Source organism: Marmota marmota, unplaced genomic scaffold (assembly GCF_001458135.2).
Source record: "Marmota marmota marmota unplaced genomic scaffold, marMar, whole genome shotgun sequence".
NCBI lineage: Eukaryota > Metazoa > Chordata > Mammalia > Rodentia > Sciuridae > Marmota > Marmota marmota.
This window is the reverse complement of record NW_026000019.1, coordinates 13,254,494-13,281,774: the sequence shown is the minus strand read 5'-3', so window position 1 is coordinate 13,281,774 and position 27,281 is coordinate 13,254,494. Positions and strand designations below refer to the sequence as shown.

General features: G+C 52.3%; 1 protein-coding gene across 1 annotated transcript in view; it reads left to right on the top strand.

Annotated features, from left to right (window-relative positions):
* Nucleotides 1–23,340, top strand: part of Lhx4 (LIM homeobox 4) — a 42,028-nt gene extending 18,688 nt beyond the window's left edge. Inside the window, exons 3-6 of the mRNA XM_015491618.2 lie at nt 11,365–11,567; nt 15,980–16,134; nt 16,436–16,605; nt 18,587–23,340. Of these exons, the coding sequence (XP_015347104.1) occupies nt 11,365–11,567; nt 15,980–16,134; nt 16,436–16,605; nt 18,587–18,983 (925 nt within the window). The 3' untranslated portion in view covers nt 18,984–23,340. The remainder of the gene's footprint in view (nt 1–11,364; nt 11,568–15,979; nt 16,135–16,435; nt 16,606–18,586) is intronic.
* The last annotated feature ends 3,941 nt before the right edge of the window (nt 23,341–27,281 follow it).

Here is a 27,281-nt window from a genome sequence, read left to right as displayed (position 1 = left end):
ACAGGGAAGGAGGGAGTTGTCCGGGGCCAGAGCAGCTCACCCTCCCGTTCCTGAGACACGAGGCCCTGCCGCCGCTCCTCACTGCAGCTCACTAATGCCAGCCGGCACCTGCGGGCAGATGGCACCCAGCAGTGGGGGCGCTGCCAGCAGGAGGTGGGGCCGTCCTGGACCTCAGGTCCCTCTCCTGTCTCACAGTCAGCTCTGGGAGTCCCACCAGGTGCCATGTATTTGAATTTGTCCACCAGACTTCAGAATGCTCTTGGCCAAGGGGTTTGGTCACGGGAACAGGGAGCATCCTCTGCAAATGCTGCTTAAAGGAAAAAGAGGTGGAAAAGCTCCGGGGGTTTCTGGGAGCTGCCGCCCGTTCCTGCTCAGAGGCCGAGCCAGGGCTGGCTGGCTCTGCGGCTCCGCACTGTGGCCCCGCGAGCAGGAACTGTAAGCTGGGGGCCAGGGCCTCCTTGTGTGGCATTTGCTAAGCAGGTTCCTTCCCAGGCCTCATGCTCAGCACACTGTGGCCCCAGGTCTCCCTGCAAAGGGTCCATATTTTCACCCGTTTGTCCACAGGAGTGTGTGTGTGGGGGGCTGCCCTGCACAAGCCCCGGGGGCGTCCTCCACTTGTATTCTGTGTGTGGCTTTACAATGAAGTGGGTGATGTTAAGAGCGACCCCCGGAGTTGGTGGAGAGGTGGAGCCAGGCCCTGGGGAGGCCAGAGGTCAGGACTCCCCCAGTCTTGGGCCAGGGAGCTGTAGTGATTGCTGGTGACGGGCAGCAGAGGGCGATGTTGGTGTGTAGCCAGACCAAGAAAGAAGTGGTGCCGGGAGGTGGTACTCTGTGGTTGTTGCATTTTTCTTTGGGGGCTGTTGAACTCTGACTTGCTCAATAACAGCAATTGATCTTTCTTGTTTGTTGTTTTTGCTTCACGGGTCCTTGGCTTCCTTTCTCTGAAGGAAATAAAATTCTGAGACCCAAGAGGAGCGGCCCTGAGGACTAATGCATTGATGGGGCTGTCATTTGCTCTGAGCACGGGGGGCCTTTAGGCATCAGGAGAGCCCACCCCTCATGGTACGTTCTGGGGCCTCGTGCAGTTCGCATCGCCAGCTGAGAGCCAACAACTCCTTGTACTGCTTTGAATACGCAGGTCCTTTCCAGACCACGTGTCCAGCATGTCCCAGGTCCCATGTCTCCCTGCAAAGGGATAAGGGCCTGGAGAGTAAGGCGTTGGGAGAGGACTCCTGGGTCTCCTCCTCCTCACCAACGAGGTTCTCTGAGGAGCCTGGCAGCTGCCAACTGCAAAGCACAGTGCAGACAGGACAGGTTCTCTGCTCCGAGGGCGGGCTTCCAGTGCCAGCTTCGTCAGTGGCTAACGGGGTGCCCTTGGGCAAGTTCCTTAACATCTCTGGCTTTTAGCGTCCTCTTCAGGAAACACAGGAGTTCATATGCTTTAAAAGAGGCCTGGCACACAGGAGAACTCTGCAAAGGGAGTCGCGAGCAGGCTTGGTGAACCCCAGTGAAGCTCCCTTGGATTCCCGTCCTTCTTTTTAGCTGTGTGTCAGTAAACAAATAGCCAGGCCTTCCCTTGTCTGTCAAGAGCGGCTCACAGGAGCCCAGAGTTGGGAAGGAGAGAGGGGTGACCGTGGCCAACCCAGTGGAGGTGCTCCATGGATATCTCTGGGTATCCGACCCTGACGTGAGTCTCTTGACGTGCTCCCCGGAGGGCCAGGCTTTCAGAGGTCCCTCCCAGCTGGGCCTGCGCCAGCCTTTCCTGGTCCCTGTTCCCCCAACTCTCCACCACCCAGCTCTGAGGGCTTCCTGTGGAGATGACTTAACTGCTTAGAGGTCCTCAGAGCCAGGGGGGGTGGGTAGCCAGGCAGCGTGGGGGGGCTGAACCACAGGACAAACAAGATGGGTTGATTTATGTGAATATTTGGGAGACAAACCATTGATTATTAGGATACAAACCGCGTCACTACAGAGGTGAAGAGAGGGCAGACTCATACAGGTTTTGCAGTACAGGGCAAGCCTTGGAGGACATTCCAGGCCAGTGGGGAGCTTCAAGCCCTCCGACCACCAGGAGTCACACTCACAGGAGCCCATCCGGGGGCCGTGGGGGAAGTGCCAGGGCTCTAGGATGCTGTCACCTGGAGGCGTCTGTCTGAAGCATCATGTCCTCAGGAGTGTCTCCTTGCCCCTGAGGCCCTTTCCCTGCCGGGTGGGCAGGGATGGGTACTGCTGGGTCCCTGGTGGAATGGAGGGCCTGTGTCACCAGAGCTGTACAGGACTGCTGGGTGGGTGGGGCAGTCGTTCCCCGGGGGGCTTGCAGGCCTCCCCTGGCCAGTCAGTCTCGGGCAGCCTCAGTCAGCAGCAGGTAGGCCACACCCCTGGGTGCCGCCGGGGTTTCAGCTCTGCCTCACCACTCAGCCATCACAGTGGGGTTTGCTGGCTGCAAAGGGGACTTCACTGGGGACCTTGACCGCTTCCTTGGGTGACCAGGACCTCCATTCTGCGCAGAGGTCCCAGGACATGTGGTCACCTGGGGAAGTCAGGCTTAATCAACTCTTGCAGTAGGTGGAAAGTTTGAGTCCAGGCTTGGTGTCAACTTGAACCTCACAACCCCATCTCAAAATTTTAATTTTTTTGAGTTACTATGAGAATCTAGTAACCTGAAGTAAGTGCTCAGGGATTATCATTGTTCTCATCAAGGTCGTGAAGGTGCATGGATATAGGGAGAATAGGAGAGGAGTCTTGGGGTTGCAGGCTGGGGGTGGTGTGGCTGCAGAAGGCCTGGGGCAGACAGGTCTGGGGCTGGAGGTCAGGCTGTGTCCAGTGGCAGTGGTAGGAGCACATGGCCACATTCTAGTGTGGGTGTGGGGCAGGAGCTGTCAGCAGTTCCCCTCACAGGATGTCCCTGTGAGAAGGACTTTGAATTTCCCTCACCTGGCATGGTCCAGAGCTTTGGGGCAGACACTGCTGCCCTTGACCTCCCTTCACAGAGTGTCCGGCTCTGGCAGGAGCTGCTGGCCTCTACCTGTGCCAGGAAGAGGCTCTTGCAATTCTGGGGTTGGTTGTTGGTTATGGATCCGACCTGGGGACAGACTTTTGCTGAGCCACTTTTTATTTCTGATAAACTACACACTGTTAGGCCACACACACACACACACACACACACACACCCATACACAATGCTCTAGCAAAATGTGCTAAGGAACCCACAGGGGGAGGGTCTCTTTGGCGTGTGGCTTTCCATAATTTCTGAATAGTTTATAGTCTAATTCCCTCGCTAAGCAAATTAAACCTTTTAAGGTAACGATCAGATGGTCCAGATAGTGGCTGTGCTTGTGGACATTTGTAAGAGTCAAACACACTGGTGGGACCAGGCCCACAGTCATTTGTGACGGCCTGTAATCAAGGCAGAAGCAATTACTTAGCCCAGCAGTTCCCCCTGGGGACCGGAGGCCATACATCAGCCGGTGATGAGTCCGGGATTATCTGTCTGCCTGCCCGGGTGCTCCCGCCCAGCTCCTGCAGAACCCAGCCTGGGGCGAAGGCCTCCTGACATCTGTGGAAACTGCGTCTCCGGGACTTTCTTGGCTTGGAGGAAATGGTTTGGAACCAAGTAGATGCGAATCAGCTCCAGAGATGGCATCTGGGCTGTGGAAACTGGGTCCCCAAGTAAGGTGGGGGTCTGGCTGACACGGGGGTGGAAGGTGTGGGCAGCCTTCCTCCACCCCGGGGGAAACACAGCGGCCAGCTGCGGCAAGCCCCTGCTCTCACCTACCCAGGGTCACCCCTTTTCTCCTTTACCTCTCACCTCTGGCCATTGTCCCGGGGATCCCACCCCCAAAAGGCCTTACTGTTCATTCCCAGCCTCTGTCCTGCAAGTCCCCTGATTCCACACCTCTGCACCCTGGGAGATTTCCCTGCCACCGTGTCCCCCCCCGCCCCCCGGGCAATACGAGATGTCCCCTCCTGCCAGGCCCAGCTCTGTCACCGTGCTCCCATTGCCTTCTGAGACTTCCAGGCATTCAAGGGCCTGTGATCTGGCCCCACTTCATCTTGTGCTGATTCTCAGGCCAAGGTCAAGCCAGGGTGGTCAGAGATGGGGTCTAGTTTGTTATTCTGGTCCCTGGGGAACTTCCATGTCCCTGGAAGTCCACTTTGAGGAGAAAGCACAGACTAGGGTTGGCTCTGCGGCCGGGGTTATGGCTGAGTAGAGCAGGTTTGCCTCGAGACTGGCTGGGGCCTGTGTCCCCAGACATCCATTCCACTGCCTGCTGGTGTCTGCCATGCCACCGTAGAGAATAAAGCCCTAGATCTGGAAGGACCTTAGGACTCAGAGATAGCAAGCCACCTGCAGATGCCCCAGGCAGGCTAAGAGTGTCAGTCACACAAGATTCCCCAAAGAATGGTCCAGCCACAGCGGCCAGGGGCCGTGGGTGTTCAAAGTGGGCCGAGAATCGGGAGCCAGGGACGGCTTTTCTGCTTTAGTGCAAACACTCCAGGTGAGTCTTCTGCCCACCTGGTAATGGCTACCACCAGGAGTGAGGGGGCAGATGAGGTGCTGGGGGACAAGAGCAGGGAAGGAGAGAGTGGCCTTGGGCCCTCCACCCGACTGTTCCAAGCCCTCACCATACATACCTGTAAGAATGGTTGTTGTGAGGTTTAAATGAGGTAATTGGCATGAAAGTGTCTGGTGCATATATGAGCTTGATCAATGTTCCCAAAAAAGGAGATGATGTGACGCCAAAGAAAAGGGCGAGTTGGGTCCTGACCTCTTCTCTCCCACTAAGTGAGCTGTGTGATCTTAGGCATGTCACTACCTCTCTCTGGGACCCACTTTGTTAAATGAGGAGGTTGGACTTGGTTCTAGGGCTTTTGCAGTCACACTCATCTCAAAATAGTAATATCAAGTGCTCCCTAAAAATAAAATATTATACTTAAAAAAAAAAACCAAAAGCACATCACTGGGGCAGTGCCCGCCGGCCAGGGAGGCAGGCCTGAGCCTGTGTGCACTGGAGGGGCTGCGTCCCCCTCCCCCAACAGCCTTCTCGCTGTCAGCCTTCTCCAGATATGACCCCAGGCTACGTCTGGAGAAGGCTGACCGTACTTGGGCAGAGCTTTATGTGCCCATGACATGGCGGTGGCCTTAGAGTGGGTGGTGATATATGTTGGGAATATTGGTACATACAGTAACAGTAAATATCAGCAGCTTACCTGTCAAGTGTGGTGATAGATAAAAGAAATACATGTAGGGAAGTGGCAGCTGGGAAAAAATATATGGCCCATAGTAAATCACCACCAAGCAATTAAAGCATAAAACCAAGTTGTGTAGTTTTTGGCTTCCTCCGGATGGCGCCCATACTGTGTTGGCTCCAACACATGGGAGGCTGGTTTGGGGTCCAGGTTGGTCCCCACCACTGCCTGCCAGTGGCCAAGAGCAAGGGAGGCCCCCCGAGGAAGAGTTCTGTGTTCACATCTCAGGTCCACTGCTCTCAGCTGGGAGATCTCAGGCAGTTACTCACCCTCTCTGAATTTGTTTCTTCGTCTATAGATGGAAACATGCCATAGGGGTGCCCACCCATCCATTCACTGGACACATATCCTGGCAGACACTGTGCCAGGCCCTGAATTCAGCTGTGAGCAGAACAGATGAAGCCCTGTTGTCATGGTGCTTGCAGAGATGTGAGGAGTGGTCCCACACTCGGTGGAATTTGGGGTCTGATCTGCTGACAGATCAAATGGAGTGTCCCAGGCTTTTGGCCTGAGCAACTGGAAGGATGAGATCACATGATCTGAGATGGGCAGGTTCTGGGGCAAGAGCAGGAGCTTGGGTTTGGACATCCAAGGTGCTGAGGAGCTGTGGGACCTGCCCGTCGGGGCCCAGGACTCCCAGGGAGCAGGCAAGGAAGAGACGGGGTGTGGGGAGCCTGTCGGTGGGGGTGGGTGAGTGGGGCTCAACCAGGGCGCTGGTTCTGAGGCCAGGTGAGCATGCTGCCAGGGAAGGGGACAGAGCCCACTGGAGGGCCAGGGAGGATGGGAGCTGACCACTGAACTTGGCTCTTGACTGGTCAAATTGCGGCTGGGTAGGCAGGCGGGCAGCGCCCCGAGTGGATGGATTGAAGAGGATCCCCGCACGTCTAGGCCTCCTCTAGAGGTGCTCCGAGGATTCTGCCCTGGAAGGAGAAGAGAGCGGGTGGCAGGTGGGGATGTGGGGCCGAGGGTTACTTTAAGCAGCAGCAGTAACGGGGTGCTGATGGGAGGAGGCCGGTCAGGCAGGAGGAGGGCACCCTGTGCCCAGACGGGTGGGCCTTGAGCAGGGGCAGGGGTGGGGTCCCCCTGTAGGAAGCCCGGGTCAGCCAGAGCCACAGCTGCCATGTGGGTGGCCCGGGGACCCTGGGGAACAGGAAGCTGTGCTGCCAACTGAGAGGCCCAGGAGCTGAGGATGGGCCTGGAGGGGAGGGGTCTGGGGGCGGGAGAGGGACAGGACTGGGAAGCAGTCAGGTGGCCTCCCAGGTGCGCTGTCATGGGCTCAGGCAGCCCAGCGGCAGGTGGGCTTTTCCTCAGCTCTGTGCAGCTGCCCAGGGCTGGGGCGGAGGCCGTTGGGGGGGTTGAGGGAAGGCAGGAGGGCCGAGGGGTGCAAGGGAAGGGTGGGTGCGCTGCGGGGCAGGAGGGAAGTGAGGCCCCGGGCATGAGGGACAGGGGCAGCCATGGTGGGAAGCGCAGTCTCCCAGAGTGGTTGGGGTCGGGGCACTGGAGGAGGCAGGGGCGGGGAGCGGCAGGCAGGAGGCAGTGGTCAGCAGTGGGAGGTGGAAGTTCCAGCAGAAGTGTGGCAGGGAGAGTTTGGTCCTAACCAGATCTTGGGAGGACCATCCAGTGAAGGGTGGAGGCTGTGACCTTCAAAAGAAGAGGTCAGAGGACTGAGGGCAGGGCAGGGAGGGTGGTCTGTATGGCACTGGACCCAGAGTCACAGCGGGAGTGACGGGATGTCAGGAGCCAGGTCATCCAGTACCTAGTACAGTGGTGCTGTGGAGTGTGACGGGCTGTGGGCTGAGGTCCTGGACACAGGGGCATCACGAACACACAGGGCTCAGTGGAGTGGGACACACAGTGGGCACATGGTGAGCGAGAGCTCAGTGACCTTTCTTGGTGTTGAGTAACCACAACATGGTTACCAGGGTCTGATCACAGCACTTCAAATCAGGAACGTGCCAGACATCGGTGGTCCACGTGCCCCTTGTTCTAGGAGGTTCTATGGACCCTGTATGTTGCCCTTTTCCTGCTGGATCCCACCCCCTCACCTTTGTCCCTGCATTGGTGAGCGGCCCAGCCAGGCCTGCAGAGAGCAGCAAAGGGGGACAGCTTAACAGACAGGGCTCAGGCCCAGCCCTGGAAGAGAGTGGGCAAGGAGAGAAGGCCTGGCCCCTCCCAGGGTCAAGGGGGCCCCTGAGAGCCGGCTGTGATGTCCAGCTCTTCCCCAGCCCCTCGTGCCTGTACCAGCTGTAGGAACGGGGTGAGCTGGGCCAGCTGGGTGGGCTGGGGCCAACACCCCTGGTGCCGAGGGCCCCCATGGCAGCCCCAGCATCTCAGGGTTGAGGCCTCATGCTCCGAGCTCAGAGCTGCTGGGGGTGGGGCTGTGAGGGGCACAGGGTCCTCTACTCAAGTTCCAGTCTAGGGTGGGCATCAGAGCAGATGTGGCTGCCTTTGCCACCCATCACGTGCCACAGCAGAAGCACGAGCGCAAACGCTGGCTCTCCCACTTGCTGTGTGGCTGGGGCCGGCGGCTGGCCTCTCGAGCCTCGGTTCCTCACCTGTTTCAGGCATCACCCTTGGGAGACATTTGTGGAATGAAATGCGTTGGTGACAGCAAAGTGGGATGCACACTTCCGTGTGTTATCAACTAACTGCTGGTCTCCTCTCCACCTGCCACTCACTCCCCGTCACAGAGGCTCTGGAAGGCGCTGCTGTCTGTGCAGAGCCAGGCCTCCTGACTGCCCGGGCACACGCACTAAGGAGTTCACGCATCCATGATTCAGTTGGTCTTTGTTGCTTGCCTACTATGTGTTGGGCAAGGATAAGAGAGGGTTTCCAGTGGTGTAGTCAGAGGAGGGAATAACCCCACGAGGCGTCACAAGCCCTTCTTTGCATTTTTGTCATCATTTTGGACAGCTCCAGCTCCTTTCTTGGGAGTCTGGCTGTCCCCAGAGGCTGGCCAGGCGGATGGGTGGCTGGAATGACTTTCTGGAAAGCAAGGCCAGTATTCATTAAGCCTCCAATGGCGCAGGGCCCTGCACACAGTAGGTACTTGGAATGGCATGTGGGCTGCCTAGGAAAGTGGAAATTGCCAGAAGCCGGCTTCCTTGGCTGGTCCAGTCCCTCCTCCCTCACCCGGCATCCTTCGAATCTGGTCAGAATGGTCAGACTATGGTTCTCCCTGAAGCAGTTTTACCTTGCTTGGGGCCTGGGAATTCCAACCAGGCCCGGGTGTCTCATTATTGCCTGTCACAGGACAGTTGTGTGGCCTGCCATCTCTCCCTGGGACTCTGGCTGGTCTAAGATTGGAAACCTGGGAACAGTGTCTTCATCACCCCACACCATGGCTCTGTATTCTGGGTCCACTGGTTCTGGGTAGAGGTGGGGTGGCCCTCGGGCCGGGCCAGGCCAGGGGAGCCCCGGGGGCCGAGGATGACGTGAGGCCCCCTTGGCAAGGGCCCGTTGGCTGTGCTCCGGGGAGAAAAGGTAATGAGGAGCAACTCCCACTTAACCATCGGTATAAATCCCACAATCAGGAAAATTGCTTCAATTGCTAAAAGACGCTGGTGGGAAAGTCCATTTGTTTTTCATTTTTCTTGTGCACTTGCCCCCTGCGCATGAATCACTGTCGGTTTGTAGACTGAATTTATACCCCGTTATCTTTCATGTCTCTGGGCTCTGGTGTCGACTGGGCTTAAAGCCCTCTCTGCTTTTAGAGGTGGGAGAGGCGTGGTCCCATGGTGGGAGAAGCTTCTGGAGGCCTCCACTCTCTTCTGGGGTCTCTCCTCTGCCCAGGCCTCCACGTGAGGATTTGTTTGGGGGAAAGTCTAGATCTTCTCTGGAGCCACTCCCCGCCCCATCTTTTCAGCAAAGGGTTTGGACACACCCTGCAGATGTGGGTGGTTTCTCAGGAGGGTTCCCGGCAGACCTGGTGGAGTTTCTGTTCGTTTGTAACTCACACCTGCTTTGGGGATGGATGAGATAGGAGGGCACAGGCTTTTGAAAACACTCTCCAGTAGTGTATAGGTAGGTTTCCTTTCTCTCTGTTCCCCAGACACGCAGATGGCCTGCTGCTTCCCTGTGACCCAGATGGCACTGGTTATGCGGCACTGTGGGGCGGGCCTGTTTCTCCCCTGTGCTCTGGGAGGGGCAGGACCCTCCTGAACGGGCCATCCACTACCATCTCCATTCTCCATGCGCATCTTCTATTTCTTTCTTTTCTTTTTTATTTTTTTCCTTTGGGGGCGTTGGTACTAGGAATTGAACCTGGAGTGTTTTACCACCGTGCTGCATCTCAAGTCCTTTGTATTTGTTTTGAGCAGCGGTTTCACTAAGTTGCTTAGGGCCTTGCTAAATTGCTGAGGAGGGTCTCCAACACTTGCTACCCTCCTGTCTTAGCCTCTCAGGTCGCTGGGATTATAGGCAAGTGCCACCACACCCAACTCCATGTACATCCTCTAAAGACATGGGTCGTTCTTCAGTGATTTCATTATTCAACAAATAAGAACTGACTTTTTTGGGTCCTGAATCCCTTTGGAATTCTGACACACACCTGGATGGCCTCCTGAGGCAGGATTCTGAGTAACTCGGGAAGAGTGGTTCATGAAGCCTATACTGAATCTCAGGTGGAGCACTTGGGCTCTGAGAGGCCTCTTCCATACATCCCCCACCAAATTAAGAGACATCCTAGGGATTCAGAAGCCTGGTGTCCCAAGCCTTGTTGCAGACACACTCTAACACCCTTCTGTTCCAGTCTCAGAAGAGCAGTCTTCCAATCACCATTCTGGCTCCTGGGGAGTTCACCATGCAGACATGGAGACCCCTCCCTTCCCTCCAGGATGCCATGTCCATGGGGGGTGGTTCAAGGCTGCAGCTGGACATGCCTGTTGCAGGCCCCTGCCCCTGCACCCCCCCAGCAGGTATCATTGCTGCTTAAGAGACCCATCATTCTGCATTAATCTGGGATTCATCATGATAGCCATGACCATAATTAATTTATTTGGTATTAATGTGGATGAAATATGTACTGTCCTTTCAGGGGAAATCAGGCTGCCTATAAGCATTAGTTAAAAGGACCATTAAAATCAAACCTTCCCCAGATCCATTAGGCGAAGTCTTTCATCCTGAAGAAGATAAAGTTCTGCCGTGTGAAGTGTCATGAATAATTAGGTTGATTGCTGTTTTAAACTCTGCCCCTGCTTCCCGAGCCCCGCCGCCTCCCTCCTCGAGGAGGGGAGGCTCACCTGCTGCAAGGCACCCCTTCCTTGCCCACCACGGCGCTGGCCTCGTTTCCCTCTTGCCTCTGTGACCCTGGCGTGGCTTTGTGGATCTCTGTGGCCAGCCTGGGGAAAGAGGCTTCCAGGACCCCGCTGGATGCTTCTTTGAATTGTCGGCTTCTCTTCCCTTCCTAGTCCCAGCACAGGGTGGCAGTGGATGACTTTCTTTTGCCTTGATGTAGGTCCAGAAAGGGAGAGACCCAGGAGAGGGCTTCAGCAGCGTTTTCCAAACATATCTGCAGACCTCTTGCCCTGGGATGTTGCAGGGTCCTAAAGCGTGCCTCGCTAGGCCTGCCTTGGACCACCACAGGGAGGAGATGGGCCGTCCTGGTCCTGAGGGAGGGGAGGGAGAGATGGGGAGCCTGCTCTGCTGACAAGGCATGTTTTCTCAGAGTGCCAGTGTGGACGTGGGCCTATGCTGTTGACTGGCCTTTTGGGGCCTTTCGCTCTGGGGAGAGGCTTCTGGGGGCTTCACATGTGGTTCCCTGTTAGACCACATCATAAAGACTAGGAAGCCTGGAGGGGAAGGTACAGCTGCCCAGGAAGGGCCCTAGAAACCCCACCCCCTGCCCCCATGATGGATGGGTGTCAATCAGGCAATGTGGAGCCCAGGGATGTCGACCTCAGGAGAGGCATTAGTGACTAGCTCTGGTCCAACCCCTTCATTGGTGATGCAAGAGCCCAGCCTGAAGCGATGAAGCTAGTTGGAGGCCCAGAGGACGAGGTCTGGGTGTCCCCCGGGGCCCAGGGACACTGGAGTGGTGGGCTAGGAGAGGGCTAGGAGAGGGCATACCCCACGGGCATGCCTCTTCCCCCTAATCCTTTTCTGCTGCCCTGACAGGCGCTTCGGCACGAAATGCACGGCCTGCCAGCAGGGCATCCCCCCGACCCAGGTGGTCCGCAAGGCCCAGGACTTTGTCTACCACCTGCACTGCTTCGCCTGTATCATCTGCAGCCGGCAGCTGGCCACGGGGGACGAGTTCTACCTCATGGAGGATGGGCGGCTGGTGTGCAAGGAGGACTACGAGACAGCCAAGCAGAACGGTAAGTGTCCCTGCCTGTGCACTGTCCCCCTCCAGGCCTCCGTCAGGCCGTTCCCTCTGCCTGTGGTGTCCTTCTCCCTGAGCCCTGCCCGGACCTCTGGGCCCCTTCAATACTGGGCCTCCTCCTCCAGAGCCCCAGGAGCTGATTCTGGTCACCTTAACCTGCTGCACTCGCTGGCTTTGTGAAGCATGAATCAGGCTCTGGCTGTGGAGATGTGCTGTTGCCCTACTCCACGGCGGGCTCCAGCAGCCAGGGACCTCTGGTCATCCTCTTGGTGGCCTCTTTGCCTGGGCAGTCTTGGAGCTTGGTCTGCAGTGGATACTGGGGTTCTCCTGAGTGTTGACTTTGGGGTGCACTCACCTCTGCACTCCTGTGCCTCGAAGGCTGCGGACAGCAAGACCGGCACTGGCCTGTCCCCTCTGAGGGTTGGCTTGCATTGCAGGTGTTTCCTGCCTTGGGAAGGGACTGAGGGCTGCTGCCCCAGCTGTTTCTGAAGACCTGATAGTGGAGCAAGTGCCTGGGCATTGGGCTGAGTGAGGCAACTGGCAACATAACTGACCCCTGCCCTTGCCTCAGGGCCATTCCCGGCTGGTGGGGCGGAGGCTGAGATCAGCAGGGAACCCTGCCTTACCTCTGCCCAGGCTGCTCTTGCCCTCCCTGGCCTGTTCTTGGGCAGCCTAGGGGCTCTCCAGCTCTTGGACAGGGCTCAGACTGGCTCCCCTCAGGAAGGCCACCCCGACTCCCTCCTTCTTGCAGCCCCACCCCTGGCTTCTCATTCCAAGCTGCACCCACAGGGTGGGGGTGTCTTACTCCAGATCTGAATTTGGGATTTGGTCACATCCAACCTAGGAATCTCAGATGCACAAACTCATGGAACATCAAGGTCTTTTGCCTTTGCCTAGAATTTTTATCAATTTAGGGTTCCACAGTGGAAAGCAGTCCTATTGATAGGTCTGTACTTGATGGAATTAAATAAATAAAGCAAAAACTGTTTCATGTATCTCCTTCCAGATCTTTCCTGGGCTCATATGTTATCTGGATCTGCTCAATACATGGAGAAATTAGGTTTTTGATTAATAAATGCAGTATGAAATAGGTTTTGTGGCAGCGAGGACACAGAGGAACTCATAGGGGTCCTTGGGTGAACTAGCTGGGCCAAACTTGGCTTTGGTGGGAGGAAGGGAGGGGCAGGGAAGCCCATGGCAGAGGTTTCCTGTATCTCTGGGGATCCTCTCTGCCATTACCCTCACACCTCTGGCTTTGCCAGGTGGACAGACCCATGGCCTCTGAAGACTGGTCTCTGCTCTGGTTCCTTAAACTCCACGCTGTTGCTTTGGGGTTCATTAGGATGTCATGAGAGAGTGGGCGGCTGGTCAGGAATAGGCCACCGATTCAGATGGGCTCAAAGACACCGAGACACCTTTGGAACCCTGATGCCCATCATCACAGATCACAAAGCACCACCCCTCTCGGTTCTCACGTCAGGGACTTGTTCATTAGACCCTGAGTCCTCCCGGCCGGCATCTCATGGTGCTGAGATGGTTCGAGAGAAGAGGGAGACAAACACAGACTGGTCGTAATCTAGCTGGGGAGGCAAGAAAGACGTGTGGGGCTCGTGATTTTATGGAAGAATATTTGCTCCATGGGGCACTCCTCTGCAGGACAGTGAGAGACACTGGCTTTGGCATCAGAGGCGGGGTGGGCGTCCCCAAGAACTTGGGGCTCCTCTGGGACGGTGTGTAGTTGACTGAGTCTTGGCTTCTCAGCTACATGTGGGGCTGGACAGAAGCTGCCCCTGTGGGCTGTCTCCCGAGGTTTAAGCAGGAAGAGGCTTGTGAACTGGGGTGTTAAATAAGAGTGAGACTCGTGTGGGAGAGACATGCAGACAGGTAGGTGTGGCATGTTTTAGGCAGCTGAAGGCACCTCTGCCCTGTTCCCCAGGTGTCCTCTGGCTGTCAGGGAGGCGGAGCCGCTCCATCCTGGGATAGCCGGGTGGTCCTTGGTGCAGCAGAGGACATTTGTCTGCCTTTGAATGTGTTGTGATTTCTCCTTATCTCCCTAAGTCTTCTTTTAGGCTTATAATTTCCTCCCTTGAGCTAAACAAAGGATCTAATATATCAGCTATTTGCACCTTAGTATGAATGATTTTGTTCATTTGTTCCATCTCCTTGGATATCTGCATTTTCAAAATAATGAGGGCGCATTTTATATCAGGGATAAGTTCTAGGAGACCCTGCATAATTCAACGCTAACGTACATTGAGACTAATTTTCCCCTAGGAATTAATGCAAACCTGGGGGGAGGGGCCCCTGCCAGCATACAGATCCACAGCCTGTGAAGGAGATCTCCGCCTTAATGTTACTTTTTATTTTCTCAGCATTACCTTTAGTACCGTGCCCGAGGCTCTCTCCTAAATTAACAGCCGGGGGTATTGTGGTGTCCCTTGGCCTTCCTGATAGCATTTTATCACATTTAACTTCCGCACCAAAGTTATTGATTTTCGGGTACATTTTTCAGCACGAGCACTGCCGCCACTACTTAATGAATACTTGGATGACATTGTTATAGGATATAAAAAAGATTTTAAATTATAATAACAGTGAATGTTAAAATAACAGGATAATAGTCCCCGTAATCACAAGAAGAAAGCCCTGAACACACAGCAATGGTGCGCCACCAAAGGCCACCAACCCGGGTGACAGGTAAACCCCAGGGGTGCTGCCATCTGCTGTGGTGAAATGATTTCTAATTCACTAGGAAAGGCTGTTTTGAAATTAAGCGATTCCCCCCGACTTAAACTCTTTTTTCTTTCTTTGAGACGGGCTCTCACTGTGTTGCCCAGGCCGATCTTGAACTCCTGGGCCCATGCTAGCCTCCCGCTCAGCCCTCAGTAGCTGGGACTATATCTAGTCCTATATAGAGGCATTTGCCACCATCCCGGCTCACATAGTTTTCATAGTTTTATTATTTAAAAGTTTATCCATGAAGACTCTATTCATATTTTAAAAGTACACCATTTCATATCTGCATAATTCAAGTTTGCATCAAACAACGTCATGCTGAACTCTAGAATTTCACAAATTGTGGAGGTTGTCTGTGTTGGCCTTACTCTCTAAGCATGGGGGCTCTGTCCTGCACCCCTGCCTTGGGTCCTGGACTCCAGGGAGGGAGATGGGTGAGAGTGGATCTGGGATGGTTCTGGGATGACAGTAGCTTATGCTGGGAAACAGCCCAAGGAGGAGAGAGGACACTGGGCTTCTACCCTCTGCTGTGTGTGTGTGTGTGTGTGTGTGTGTGTATTGCGGCCCCAGCTGCGCCACTGCTTAACCCCCTAGAACGCATGGCTCCCCAAGGGCAGGTGTTGCTCCCCAAGCTTCAGACGGTGAGGCTGCTTGCCCAAGTCAGTTGCCCAGGGCCAAGAAGGCCACACCTAGGTCTTCTACTTGGAGAACCTTTTAGAATTGTGGGGACTGACTGCCTATAAAGCTTGTAGTGAACCAGGCACACAGAAGGTGCTTAATAAGTGTTGCCTATTATTGTTGTTCCTAAGAGGTTTTTCTTGAACGTTCTTAAAGGAGGAGAGGCAGGGAAGAGGACAGGAATGTAGCAGAGGCTCTGAAGTATACATGTGAGGGGCACAGAGAACCAGGAGCCTGCAGTGGCCTTTATTCTTAGTGTCCTCCAGGGCCACTGTGCAGAGGGGGAGAAATGTGCCCAAGTCCCAGGTGAGGCAGCAAGCTGTTTGCACGACTGTGTGGTACTGAGCACACCAGCTGCCTCTCTGTGCCTGACTGGGAATGGAACAAACCAGCCTTTAGCTAACAGAGACTCGAGGTTCTTCTGTTCAAAACCCATCAAACACTCTGTGTTGACCAGTGCGTTACCTGGAACACTCCGGAATTCAGTGCTTTTCAAAAAATGTTGACTAAGATCCACTGTGAGAAGCTCACTTCAATTTCAACTCAGGGCGCACATTCAAACAGGGAAAGTGAACAAGTTTCATGAAACACTGCTCTGTCTGTTCATCCTGTTTCCTCTTTTAGTTTTGATTGACTAGATTGACTTTATAAGCCACTAGTGGGTTCTGACCCGTAGATCATAAACACTGCTTGGACGGCGAGTGAGGTGCAGGCTGTCCCCAGTTGGGAGCCCAGGGAGGCCATGGCAGAGGCCATGAGGTGGGACCAGGGGAGACGGAGGCTCTGGAGGGGAGCCAGAGGCCAGGGACTTGGGGGCAGTGCACCTCACTTTCAGTGCTGTGGAGGCTGCAGGGGTGGGGACCACGCCATGGTGATGCTCGCCCTCTTCCCCAGCCCTACATGGAGCAAGTGTTCTACTGCCTGGGGGGAAGGAAGGAGGAGGCCCAGCTGCTTCCAACCTGCTGATCCAGTAAGGGGTGGTTTTCATTGCAGATGACTCCGAGGCTGGAGCTAAGCGGCCACGGACCACCATCACAGCCAAGCAGCTGGAGACACTAAAGAATGCCTACAAGAACTCCCCGAAACCCGCGCGCCACGTGAGGGAGCAGCTGTCCTCGGAGACAGGCCTGGACATGAGGGTTGTTCAGGTTAGAGGCCAGCCCTCCTTTGCCCTCTGGGGATCTGGGCCTCTGGCAGGGAGGGACAGAGTGTGGTGTCCAGAGCCAGGAACTGGTGTGACATCACCATCCCCATGGGCAGTTGGGCTCAGGGCAGTGACCCCGTGTCCCTGGGGGTGTTAGCCAGAATCTCAGGCAGAGTTCAGAGGCCCAGGCTGGAGAGAGCAGGGGCAGGTGAATAGGCTTTAGTCTGTCTCCAGCCACCTGCGTTTGGGTCCTGGAGGCTTTGGGCTGATGGCACTCCCCCTGAGTCCCTTGTGCTTTGTGGCAGGTTTGGTTTCAGAACAGGAGGGCCAAGGAGAAACGCTTGAAGAAGGACGCAGGGCGGCATCGCTGGGGACAGTTCTATAAGAGCGTCAAGAGGAGCCGGGGAGGCAGCAAGCAGGAGAAAGAGAGCTCGGCAGAGGACTGTGGGGTTAGTGACAGTGAGCTGAGCTTCCGGGCGAGGTCCTAGGGAAGGCCCCTGGGGAACAGTAGGCCCTGGCTCACAGGTGGCTCTTTCTTCAGGCCTTGGCAACTCCCTCCCAAGACCTCAGTAAAGGGTGGGGAAGGTGCTAGGGCCCTTCAGGACGGGACAGGGAATAGAAAAGGAGAGGAACAGGTCCGTGGGGTGCAGCCAGGCCCTACTCATGGCCCTGAGGTCCCCCTCATTTCCTGCTGACTGGGGTGCCCTCACCAGACCACCCAGCTGTGAACAGAGGGCTGCATCTCAGTGCTTGCCCCAACCCTGTTCCTGTACCTCTCCCTTTTGTGGGGACACTGGCCACCTCCTATGGTCCCCTAAAGGAACCCCGTCCTCCTATCCTGGTGACAGGAAGCACGCTCAACAGGCCTCTTCCTGGAGATCACTGCTGTGAGTGCATGTGAGCGGGGCACTTGCTTCCTCTCAACCCGGCACACGAGCTTCGCAGCATGCGCTCTGTTCAGATTGGGGCATCAGCAAAATTGCAAATTACTGCACACAGTGGATCCCTAGGTTGTTCACAAATAACCCTACCTGCTCTCAGTTACCGAGTCCGCAAATGGGGAAGGACTTCTGTTGGGGACGGCAAGGACACTGATCAGAAGCCTAGCTTGCAGGGTGGCTCTATTAGAGCAACTCATTTTTCATGAGCTGCTGCATTCCCATCTATAAATGGGGAGTGCCCCCGCATGTCATCTCAGTCACTGGGCTCAGTGAACACACCAGCTGTCGACGTGCCCAGGGGAAAGCTAAGCACACTTGTACTCAGGGAGGGTGTGACTGTCCCTACAGGAGCCAGTGGCTCCCATAGCCAAAGGGCCAAATCATGGCCATTTTAGAGTGGAGCTGAGCCTTCTGCATCCTGCTCCCTTTGAAGGACATCAGCCTTCCCTTGCCCCTTGCTTTTACATTTTCACGGGTGGCATGGGAGGTCTCTGAGGGATGGGTTTTGAATAGTGTAGGGAGGCTTCTTACAGGAATTGATGTGTAGCCCAGGTGGGAAAGTGGAAGAAGTTTGTGGGACAGAGGGTGGAATGAGTGGCCTAGAGGAGCACAGTGTCTGAGAGGACTGAGGCTCAGCCGGGAGGTCTGCTGAGACCTACAGGTCAGAAGGCCCAGGACCCCATTCTCACCTGTCTACTTGGCAGGATTGGGAAAGTCACCTAATCTCATCTGAGCTGTTGAGATCCACGCTTGAAATTCAGTATTGTTAAAGCATTCCTGTTGGGTACAGATGGGTCCCAGACTGACATAGCATTAGTCTCTCTGGGCATTTATAAAATCCTTTATTTCTTAAGGCTAAAATTTCTGGCCTCTGTTGGAGAGACGAATTCTTTCATGTGATAAAGATTGCACTAGATCCCCTTAATGAAATGGCTCAAGAGACAAGAGGGTCCAGTGGCCTTAAATGATTTTTGCCCCCAGTGAAGAGCTTATTGAATAGAGAGAAGCCAAGTCCTTTGATACTGAACCTCCTTTCTGGGTAGACCAGAAGGATTTTGTACACATGTCTAAGCAAGGTCCCCAGCTTAGTTCTATCCTGCTTGTTTCCCAGCCAATGAAACAAAGCACTTTTCTCATTGAAAGCTTTTAGAGTAAATCTTGGCAGCACATATTTGTCACTTGTGATAACACCACCCACCAACCCTGGGGTGTTCATACTCCTGAGTGTTGCCTGAATATTTTAGTACACCAGATACACGGGGCCAACAAGCTCATCAAATATATGTCCAGCCATCTGGGACCTGAGAATTGGTCTCTGCAGGTGTTTCTTATTTTGCCCCTTGACCTGGGTTGGTCCCTGGAGGCCAGGTGGATTGGCTGCTGTCTGACCTTTGCTTGGCAGAGAGACAGCTGCTGCCTTTGGGTATCTTCCCCAGTCATGGGTTCCTAGGTTGTGAAGAGCAGAGACCACTGAAGTCCTGGCAGCTGACAATAAATCTCCATTCTTTTGTCCACAGAAGATCAAATTCTCTCAGAACTTGGCCACACCAATAGGATTTATGGCAACGTGGGGGACGTTACAGGTGGACAGTTAATGAATGGGAACTTCTCCATGGACGGGACAGGACAATCCTATCAGGACTTGAGGGATGGGAGTCCCTATGGAATCCCCCAGTCTCCATCCTCCATATCGTCCCTGCCATCCCACGCTCCCTTGCTCAATGGGCTGGATTACACGGTGGACAGTAATTTGGGCATCATTGCGCATGCAGGGCAGGGCGTGAGCCAGACGCTGAGAGCCATGGCTGGGGGACCCACCTCTGACATCTCCACAGGAAGCAGTGTAGGCTACCCCGACTTTCCAACTAGCCCAGCCTCTTGGCTTGATGAAATGGATCATCCTGCTTTTTAAACTTCTCTCCTTCCCACCCTACCTGTCCTCCTGGTTTGAGAGAATATCTCCAAGGATCAAAGGAGACTTGCCTTTTAAGGATCAAAAGTGCGCCAATGTGAATTTCCATTATTTTCAATGGAAGTGCTCTGCTGGGTCCTAGCAGGCTGTGCGGCCTCCCTAGGGCACGGCTTTCTTGGAGGAGGCAGGAGAGCAGCCTCAGCTGAGACGGCACAGGGGGACAGCCTGGAGCTCTAGGTGCTGGCTTGCTGGCGCTCTCCCTGCCTGCCCTGCTTGGTGGCTTTGGCTGCTCAGTGCTTTGGTAGCACAAGGTGACTGTGACAGGCCACCTGGGCCTCTGGGAACTGTGCTCCAACCGGTGTGTCTCACACAATGCCTCCCCGACCCCGGCTCTCACCAGAGCCGAGATTCCTGAGGTAGAGCATCAAGGCCCTTGAGTATAATGAGATGGTTCTGGACCTCGCTGATCGAACCCTGATTTTCAAAATAAAATAGCCAGTTTCTAAAGGTCAGTGAACACGTTGATGGCCACAATTTGATATTAAAAACACACCCCTCTCCTTTCCTTTTTGTTGCTGTGAAATTATGACTTCTTTCCTATGCGAAAGTACAAACCAGAGAATAATCAACGGTTTTAGTTTTTAAGAAATCCCATCTAGACCACTGAATCCCTCACAGCAAGAAGTGGTTTTCATTGCAGGTGACTCTGAGGCTGGAGCTGAGTGGCCTGGACCTTCACAAGCTGCCCGATGAGTCCCCTTGGCACAGTGTGCCTTTTTTGATTTGCTCGTATCAGTTACTACCCAAGACAGGCTGCGGGCTACACAGTGATCAAAGCTAACCATGGAGAGAGCAGAGTGACAATCAGTGACAGCACCTGGAGATGCATTTGGGTTCCAACTGTGCAGTCTGCTTAGCCACATGGGCAGATGCCAGTCTCCTTGTGGGGTGAAATGAAATTTGGAGTTTGCCTTGGGGGCGTTGGTTTAGGTGAGCTTGCAAGTCTGCCCTCCTCCCGCTAAAACATGAAAGCCTTCTCTGCTGTGCTTGCTGACTCCACCGAAGACAGCAATGCTTTTTTGGCTTACCTTGGTTGGGAGGAATACTCTAGGGTCTAAAAGGTTTGAAGCGGTCCTTGGGCTGCATTTCTCTGGGTTGCTTGCTGGACTGGTGCCATGCCCTGGGCTCCTGTCCTGTGCTCAGAAGCCAGAGCTCCCCAGCTAGTGGCAGTGCAGGGACTTCCTGCTTGCAGGTTTGCAGAGCATGTCACTAAGCCTGCAGCAAGGTCAAAGCTGCAACTGCCACCTTGTGCAACCCCACTTCTGGCCATCAGGATGCTCTCCATGTGTAAGCTGGGAATTTAGCCAGCTGCAATGTATTTCCACTCCCTTGGGAAACTGTGGTTTGCTTCTTCTGGCCTCCCATTCTCTTAAATGAGATTGGCAGGGTAGGAAGAATGCGAAGGCCTTGCCTTTCTTTCATATGAAGTGATGGGGCCAAAGATCCGAAGGACCCTTCCTTCTGTGATGGTTGATCACCCTGTGAAGACTGCAGAGATTTAGGCATGCTGCAGGCAGACTAAGGGAAGTGTCTTTTTAAAGCTCTGTTCCAGGGCTGCAGTAAGTTCCATTAAGTATCTTTAAGAGACACAGTCAATGAATTCCTGAAGAAGCCTTCAGGCCACCTATCCTCTGATCAGTTTTGTAGCATACCCTTGTTTTTTTTTTTTTTTCTTTTTTTGGTGGATTGCAAATGCCCTCATTTTTGCCTGGGGAGTCTGCAAATATGGACTCTTTTCTTGAGGCTCCATGTTTGTGGATAGTGGTACGTTAAGCCCATCCAATTCTATGCTATTGGAAGTCCCCAACAAGGTGGGGTGGGAATGGACACAAATGCAAGATAATAAGCATGTGAAGAGAGGGAGATCACAACCTTCTGTTTGGAGGCCAACTTCCTGAATACATGCTTCTCAGCAGGCCGCTCGAAATACACAGGCGAGAGGCTGTGTGGCAAGCCAGTGGAAAGCTGCCCGGCCAGGTCCCTACTGAGCTTAATATCTCATGGGTTCAGAGGTGAGTATAGTGTGGGACAGCAGGATCTTTAAAGGGGGTCCTGCCCTCTGTATAGCACTATAAAAGATCAATTTAGGTTGAGCTGTTTTATTTTTATAAAGGAGTTAATCATACTCCCAGTTCAATGGTTGAAGTATTCTCTTGAGGGAATCTGGGTAGTGCAGTGATGTTGGTGGTAGCTCAGAGGTGCTGGAAAAGAGGTCCTGAGACAGCACTGACCACAAGTCCAAGAGAGCTGTATTTAAGGTGCATTCCCAGAGCCACCCCCCTGGAGAGCAGCAAACATGGGTGCCTATTTAGAAGCACAGTCACAACCGGTCTCAGACTTTAAGTGGCTCTCCATGCAAATTGTGCTGCATGACGATGGGCCAGTGTCACTGGTGAGCACTGTGTTCTGAGACTTAGCTGCCCCCAGAGGCACTCCTCTATTAGACTCCTCACACGTCTACTACTGGAGTATCTGGTGCCACCTGGCAACTGCTCCCCCCTTGCTAAATGACACAGATGAACTTAAGAAATGACACAAGACCTTCTAGAGGCATTTGCAATATTTGGGCCTGTCTTTGAGAGCAGTTAACAAAGATGATCCTCTGTGCCACCCAACAGACTTTAGAGCAGGAAGCTTCTGAACACTGGAGTAAATTAATAACTGACCCCCCAAGTTCCCAGTGGTAATTGGATAAGCAAAATGTGAACTAAGTGGATACGGACAAATCTGTATTTGCTGAAAAGTGATTAAATCAGGGAGGCAGTACCAAATCTAAGGGCTCACCGTGGGTAAATCCTGTTGTTGGGAAGTGGGGTTCTTGGCTCTTCAAGGACTTGCTGTGTAACCCCAGGCAACTCTTTCTGGTCTATATGCTTGCTCTTTCTTGCTTCCCCTGATAGTTATGAGCATAATGTAAGAAGAACATCAACTATCATACTGATAATATTGTTCCTGCAAATTAATATAGTGAATAACAGGGAAAAAGATCAAAATTAAGACCTAAGAGAAGCATTTGGCAGTGTCCTTGAAGGCTTTTTGTGCCACTGTAAAACATAAAATCTGATAAGATAATTGGGGGCCATTAGATCTTCATCATTAAGTTCACTTTGCAAGAAATGTAAGGAATCTGTAGAAAAAGACATCCCCATCTGGAGCTCAGAGCTGCTCATCTGAACCCACTGCCTCCTTGTAGGAGGTGGCTCGAGGCTTCTGATGAGCCAAGGCTGTGTGCTGTGTGACAGTCCACTACCTGCCCCCTGACCACCACACAGCCTTCCCGGCACGCCCCACTGACACCCAGGTTACAGCCATGGAACGATGGCCACACCTCTTCAGCCAGCAGGGCCCAGATAGCCTGAGGAGGCTCATTTTTAAACATTGCACTTTAAAAATTGGAAACCATGAGATGAAGAGAAATTCAATTAAGCGGAAATGAGTTTTGTTTTATTGCCTGCTGCTGAAGGGCTCTGGGCATGCTGAAAGCTAAATAAAAGCACATCACTGGCTCTCTCTTTTCTTGGATTGGTCAATTGGCCCTTTTGGCAGTAGTTGCTCCAACTGCTCTAACACGGTGACTGGAGCCAAAAAGAGAGAGCTCAGCCAAGTCATCCCATCCACACTCTGCTTGGTAGGACCACACTAAAAGCACAGTTTCATGCTGCTAGCTCTGGTGAGGAGACAGCTGCAGGTTTGGAGGTGCGCCAAGCATTCCTTTGCTTAGGGAGGCAGAGCACAGGTGGACGGAGCAAGGACACCCCCACTTTCACCTGTTGCTCACCTAGAGACAAGGATCACATTGTACTTTCCCACTTGAGGACTGTGTTCAGCCTAAGGAGCAGGTTCAGGGCCACAGAACCCCAGAAGCCGCTCCGAGTGCACATTCAGCCCTCAAAGCCCCAGGTCCCTGAGCTCTGGATTGTTGCCCTCATCCTTCGCAGTGTAAATTTTGTACAGTTAAAAAGAAATGAAGTCTCGTTTCCTGGAAAAAATAAAAAAGAAAAAGAAAAAAAAAAAGGACCCACCCATCCTTATTTATTGCCATGTGACTTTGGAGAGCAGAAGCTGGTGCGTTTGTCTGTATATTGCCTCCTGTGTGTTGGCATGAGATGTGTACGGTAAAACTGTGTAAAATAAACATGGAAATTCTTTAGAAGCTGATGTGTCTTGATTTTGGTTTGGTTTTCTGGCCGTTTCCCCTCTTGACATAATAGAAGGCTGAGGCACAGGAGGGCCTTTCATCACCAGAAGGAAACCAGAGAGACAACTCTGAACTCTGGGACTGCTTACAGCCCTGAAATACCAGAACTACTCAATGAAGGAGTGATAGAGGAGGTTCTATGATTACCTAACAGGAACTCCTTCTGCCCCTAAATTTAGGGAGTTGGAAGAAAAAAATGTTGGCCACATAACTTTTAGTTATTGTTTGTTTGGTTACTTTTTTGGTACTGGGGGTTGAACCCAGGGGCTCTTAACCACTGAGCCACATCCCCAGCCCTTCCCCTTTTTCTTTGTGTTTTGCTTAGAGACAGGGTCTCACTGAACTTGCTAAGTTGCTCTGAACTTGAGATTCTCTTGCCTGAGACGTCCCGAGCCCCTGGGATTACCAGTGTGCCCCACCATGCTCGGCCTTGTTCTGTTACATTTTAAAGTCCTTCACATTTAGTTATTTCCTCTAGAGAAAGGATGTGCACATTTCTGTATTTGGCTGAGGGGACAGGACAGAAACACCTCAATCAGAGTCATCAAGGCTCCTAGACAAATGCTTTTTAGGAAAATCTCCATCCTGGTTTCCTCTCTGCATGAGGTGTGTTAGTATGCAGGCCCTGAATGGAAAGAAAATATTTTTTAATTAAAACAAACAAAAAAACTGAAGTGTAGTTCCTCACACTAGCCACATTCCAACTGCTCAAGGGCTATTTGTGGCTACTACTGGCTTCTGTATTTGGACAACACAGGCGTAAACATTTCTATCACTGCAGAAAGTTCTGCGTGGTGCTGACAGAGTCCGCCTAGGGAGGATGGGCAGGCAAAACTCACTGATTACATGTGCAGCTCCTGGCTATCCTGGAGGACCCAGAGTGAGGCATCCTGAGGCTCCTCAGACACTGGCAACATCTTCACCATCTTATTTTGTGTGGGGCATCCCCCACCCACCTTCTCTTTGTTTTTTCCTTCTTTCTTGGGCAGAGGGGCAGGGGGAGGGGAGCACTCCATAGTGACTTGCTAGGTATTTGCAGCAGGCTGTGCTCTGTGCCTGTGTTCTCTGACCAGTGCTGCCAGGGGGTTGTTGTGACTTAACTGGGGTCCCAGACACACTTTGGGCCCCAAAGTCTTCAGTGGAGACTCAAAGCTTTGCCAACAAGATTTGGTGTCCTTGGCCAAACTTACCTGTGTGGTGAGTACTTTATTAGGTTGAGGAAGATAAAAAAGACCACACTGGGTTATGCAGCAAGGAGACAAGGTCACTGCGGGAGTAGGTATGGCTGGGATACTGGCCCTAAGACTGTTTTCTTCTCTGCCCAGTCCTTTGAGTGGACATTAGGGCAGTTCTCAACATGTCTGTGAAAGGTTCTGTGGCTTCACATTCAGCTACTTGTCTGAGTATTCCTGATGCACTAATAATGGGCGAGGAGAGACTTTGGGTCAGAGTATGCAGCAGACACCATGTCTTGGGCAGTCCAGTTCATCTTCCATTCTCGAACCCCACGTCACCAGCCTGTCTGCACTGAGTCTTTGCTTTCAGCACACTGTCAACTGTTTTGAGGACAGCTGGCCCATAGCCATGGGACCATTTCCACTTCACGCTGTAGGGCACGTGGCTCCCACCAGGATGCCAGCTTCACAACTATTAAAACTATCCTCAGCTCACAAAGGACAGGATCGGGTTTTTCTTTTTTGTTTAGTCGCGGGAGAGCAGCTCCTGTGTAGTCTCTCTTTCTGACAGTGGCTTTCTAGAAAAACAGCTGCTTAACGAAGAATAAAGAAATCACTGGCTAGAAAGCATTAAATAAGACCCACGGGGGGGTGGGGGTGGGAATGGAGGCCGACAGTCAGTTTCCACTGCTCTCCAACCTTCTTTCTCTTTGGGCCCACAATTCTACTTGGCTAAAATCACAAAATAACAAAAAGAGACCACAGCAATGTTGTGAATTTTAACCGATTGCTACCCATAAGAGATGATCCTCAACATCCATTTCTTTAGTTTTGATACTTGAGATACGGTTTAAAAACTGTCCTTCACAGTCTAAAATGAGAATTGTTCAGTCCCTTTGCCACACTTCCTTAGCAGAATGCCATTTCAGCTTGATCACCCAGGATTCCTGGTGCCTTTCTTCATAAAGTCCTTTGCCTGCCTGTGCCCACAGCGGTGATCAAGCTCAGCTTAGATGATTATTTGGACCACGGCTGCTGCAGGGAGGTAAAGTGTTCAGTTATTGCTGTTGCAGAAATCCTGAGTTAGGAGGGGAAAACCAATGTTTATCAAACGGGGCCAAATCATTAGGAAGAGGGAAATTTTTATCATCCTTCTAAAAGGAGTCATAAAAATAAACCATCTGAACTATTAAGTAAAGATTTTTTAAAATGATTGGCCCCTGCCCTAGGAAGAGTATATCACGTCATTTTAGAGAAAGCGCTTGTGGGATTTTGCATGTAACAGTTGCCTCTTTAGGACCTTTTCCTTCATTTTCTTATTTCTGCCAATGAGATGTCAGGATTGTCCTTTAGAATGCTTTCCTCTTGGTGGTTTTTCCTTTGGCCATCTCCCCAAATACAAGAATTCAATTCAGATACAGTGTGCAAACTGTTTTTTAACTTTGTGATTAATGGGACAAGCTATAGACTGTACCTGACAGGATACACATTTCCCCGTTTTCAAAACATTGATATGGTTAAGAACGGTACCATGGAAGGGACTCCTAGGAGATAAGGTCTCCATGGGACTCCCCTGACTGACCCTCTGGACTGCTCAGTGGGCTGCTGGACCAGCCAGAGCTGATAGAGGTTGAGTTGTTTCTAGAGGCAGGTTTAAAAGACTTTTCTTTTTAAAAATTTTTTATTTGTTCTTTTTAGTTGTACATGACAGTAGAATATATTTGGACATATTTATACAAACACGGAGTACATCTTACTCTAATTAGAATCCCAGTCTTGTGGCTGTACATGGATATGGAGATCCATGGTGGTGCATTTATGTATGTACACAGGAAAGTTCAGTCAGTTTCACTCCATGTCTTTCCTATTTCTGTCTCCCCTCCCTTCTTATCTTCCTCTTGCTTACCAAATCTGGTCTAGGATCTTCTGTGGTTGGGAGAGGCATGGGGATTTGGGTAAAGCTGGAAACTACTTCATGAAAGATAAAATATAGCCCCCCCCCAAAAAAAAAGAGGTACTGGCACACACTTGCAGTTGGAAATAAGCAGGACTTTTTTTTTTTTTTTTTTTAAAGGCTATTAAAATGGTAAATAGGTTTCAACAGATGGCTTCTGCACAGCAATGGAAAGCCCAGGCAAGGACTTTGGGGTTAAATCTCATATTTTAGTCACCTGGGACTAGTTTATTATTGCAGAAAAACAAACATCCATAAAGTTGACAGCTTCCTCCCCTCCTCCCAAGTGGAGTCCTTCAAGGCTGCCTGGTCACTGGCCAGCTGATGGGTGGCTGCCTGCAGATAGTGACCTAGGGAATTAAAGTCACTTTTTCGACACCTGTCAACTGCAGGGCTTAAAGCTTACCAGGCTGGAATCATACGATAAACAAGAAACTATATTATGGTGGGCCAGGACTTTTATAGTCAATATATGTGCTGGCTTTTTAAAAAAATCATTTTAACATTTAATGCTTCTCAATTAAAGTGATTTCCTGGAGTGGACGCCAAGCTTCGTACAGAATGCACATTAACCACTTTCTGTATCGGTAGTTAAAGGCACTGAGGGATTTAAACAGCAATCCACAAGTCTGTTCAGTCAAGGTTTGGCGGAATAAAGCAGATTATAAACAATAATATATGTCTTTCTCTTCTTTTATTGGAAGGGTTCCAAACTCACAAACAGAGCTAAAGTGCTATAAACATATCCAGGACTAAGCTTTGTGCTCCACAAATGTACTCCATGAGAGCCATGGGCACTGGCTGAACACTCTATCCTGTGTGCGTGTGTGTGCACGTACTTTTAAAAGAGCCTTTTATTACACAAAGTGTCCATCAACTAAACTTACCTTCTAAATATTAAAATGGAAATC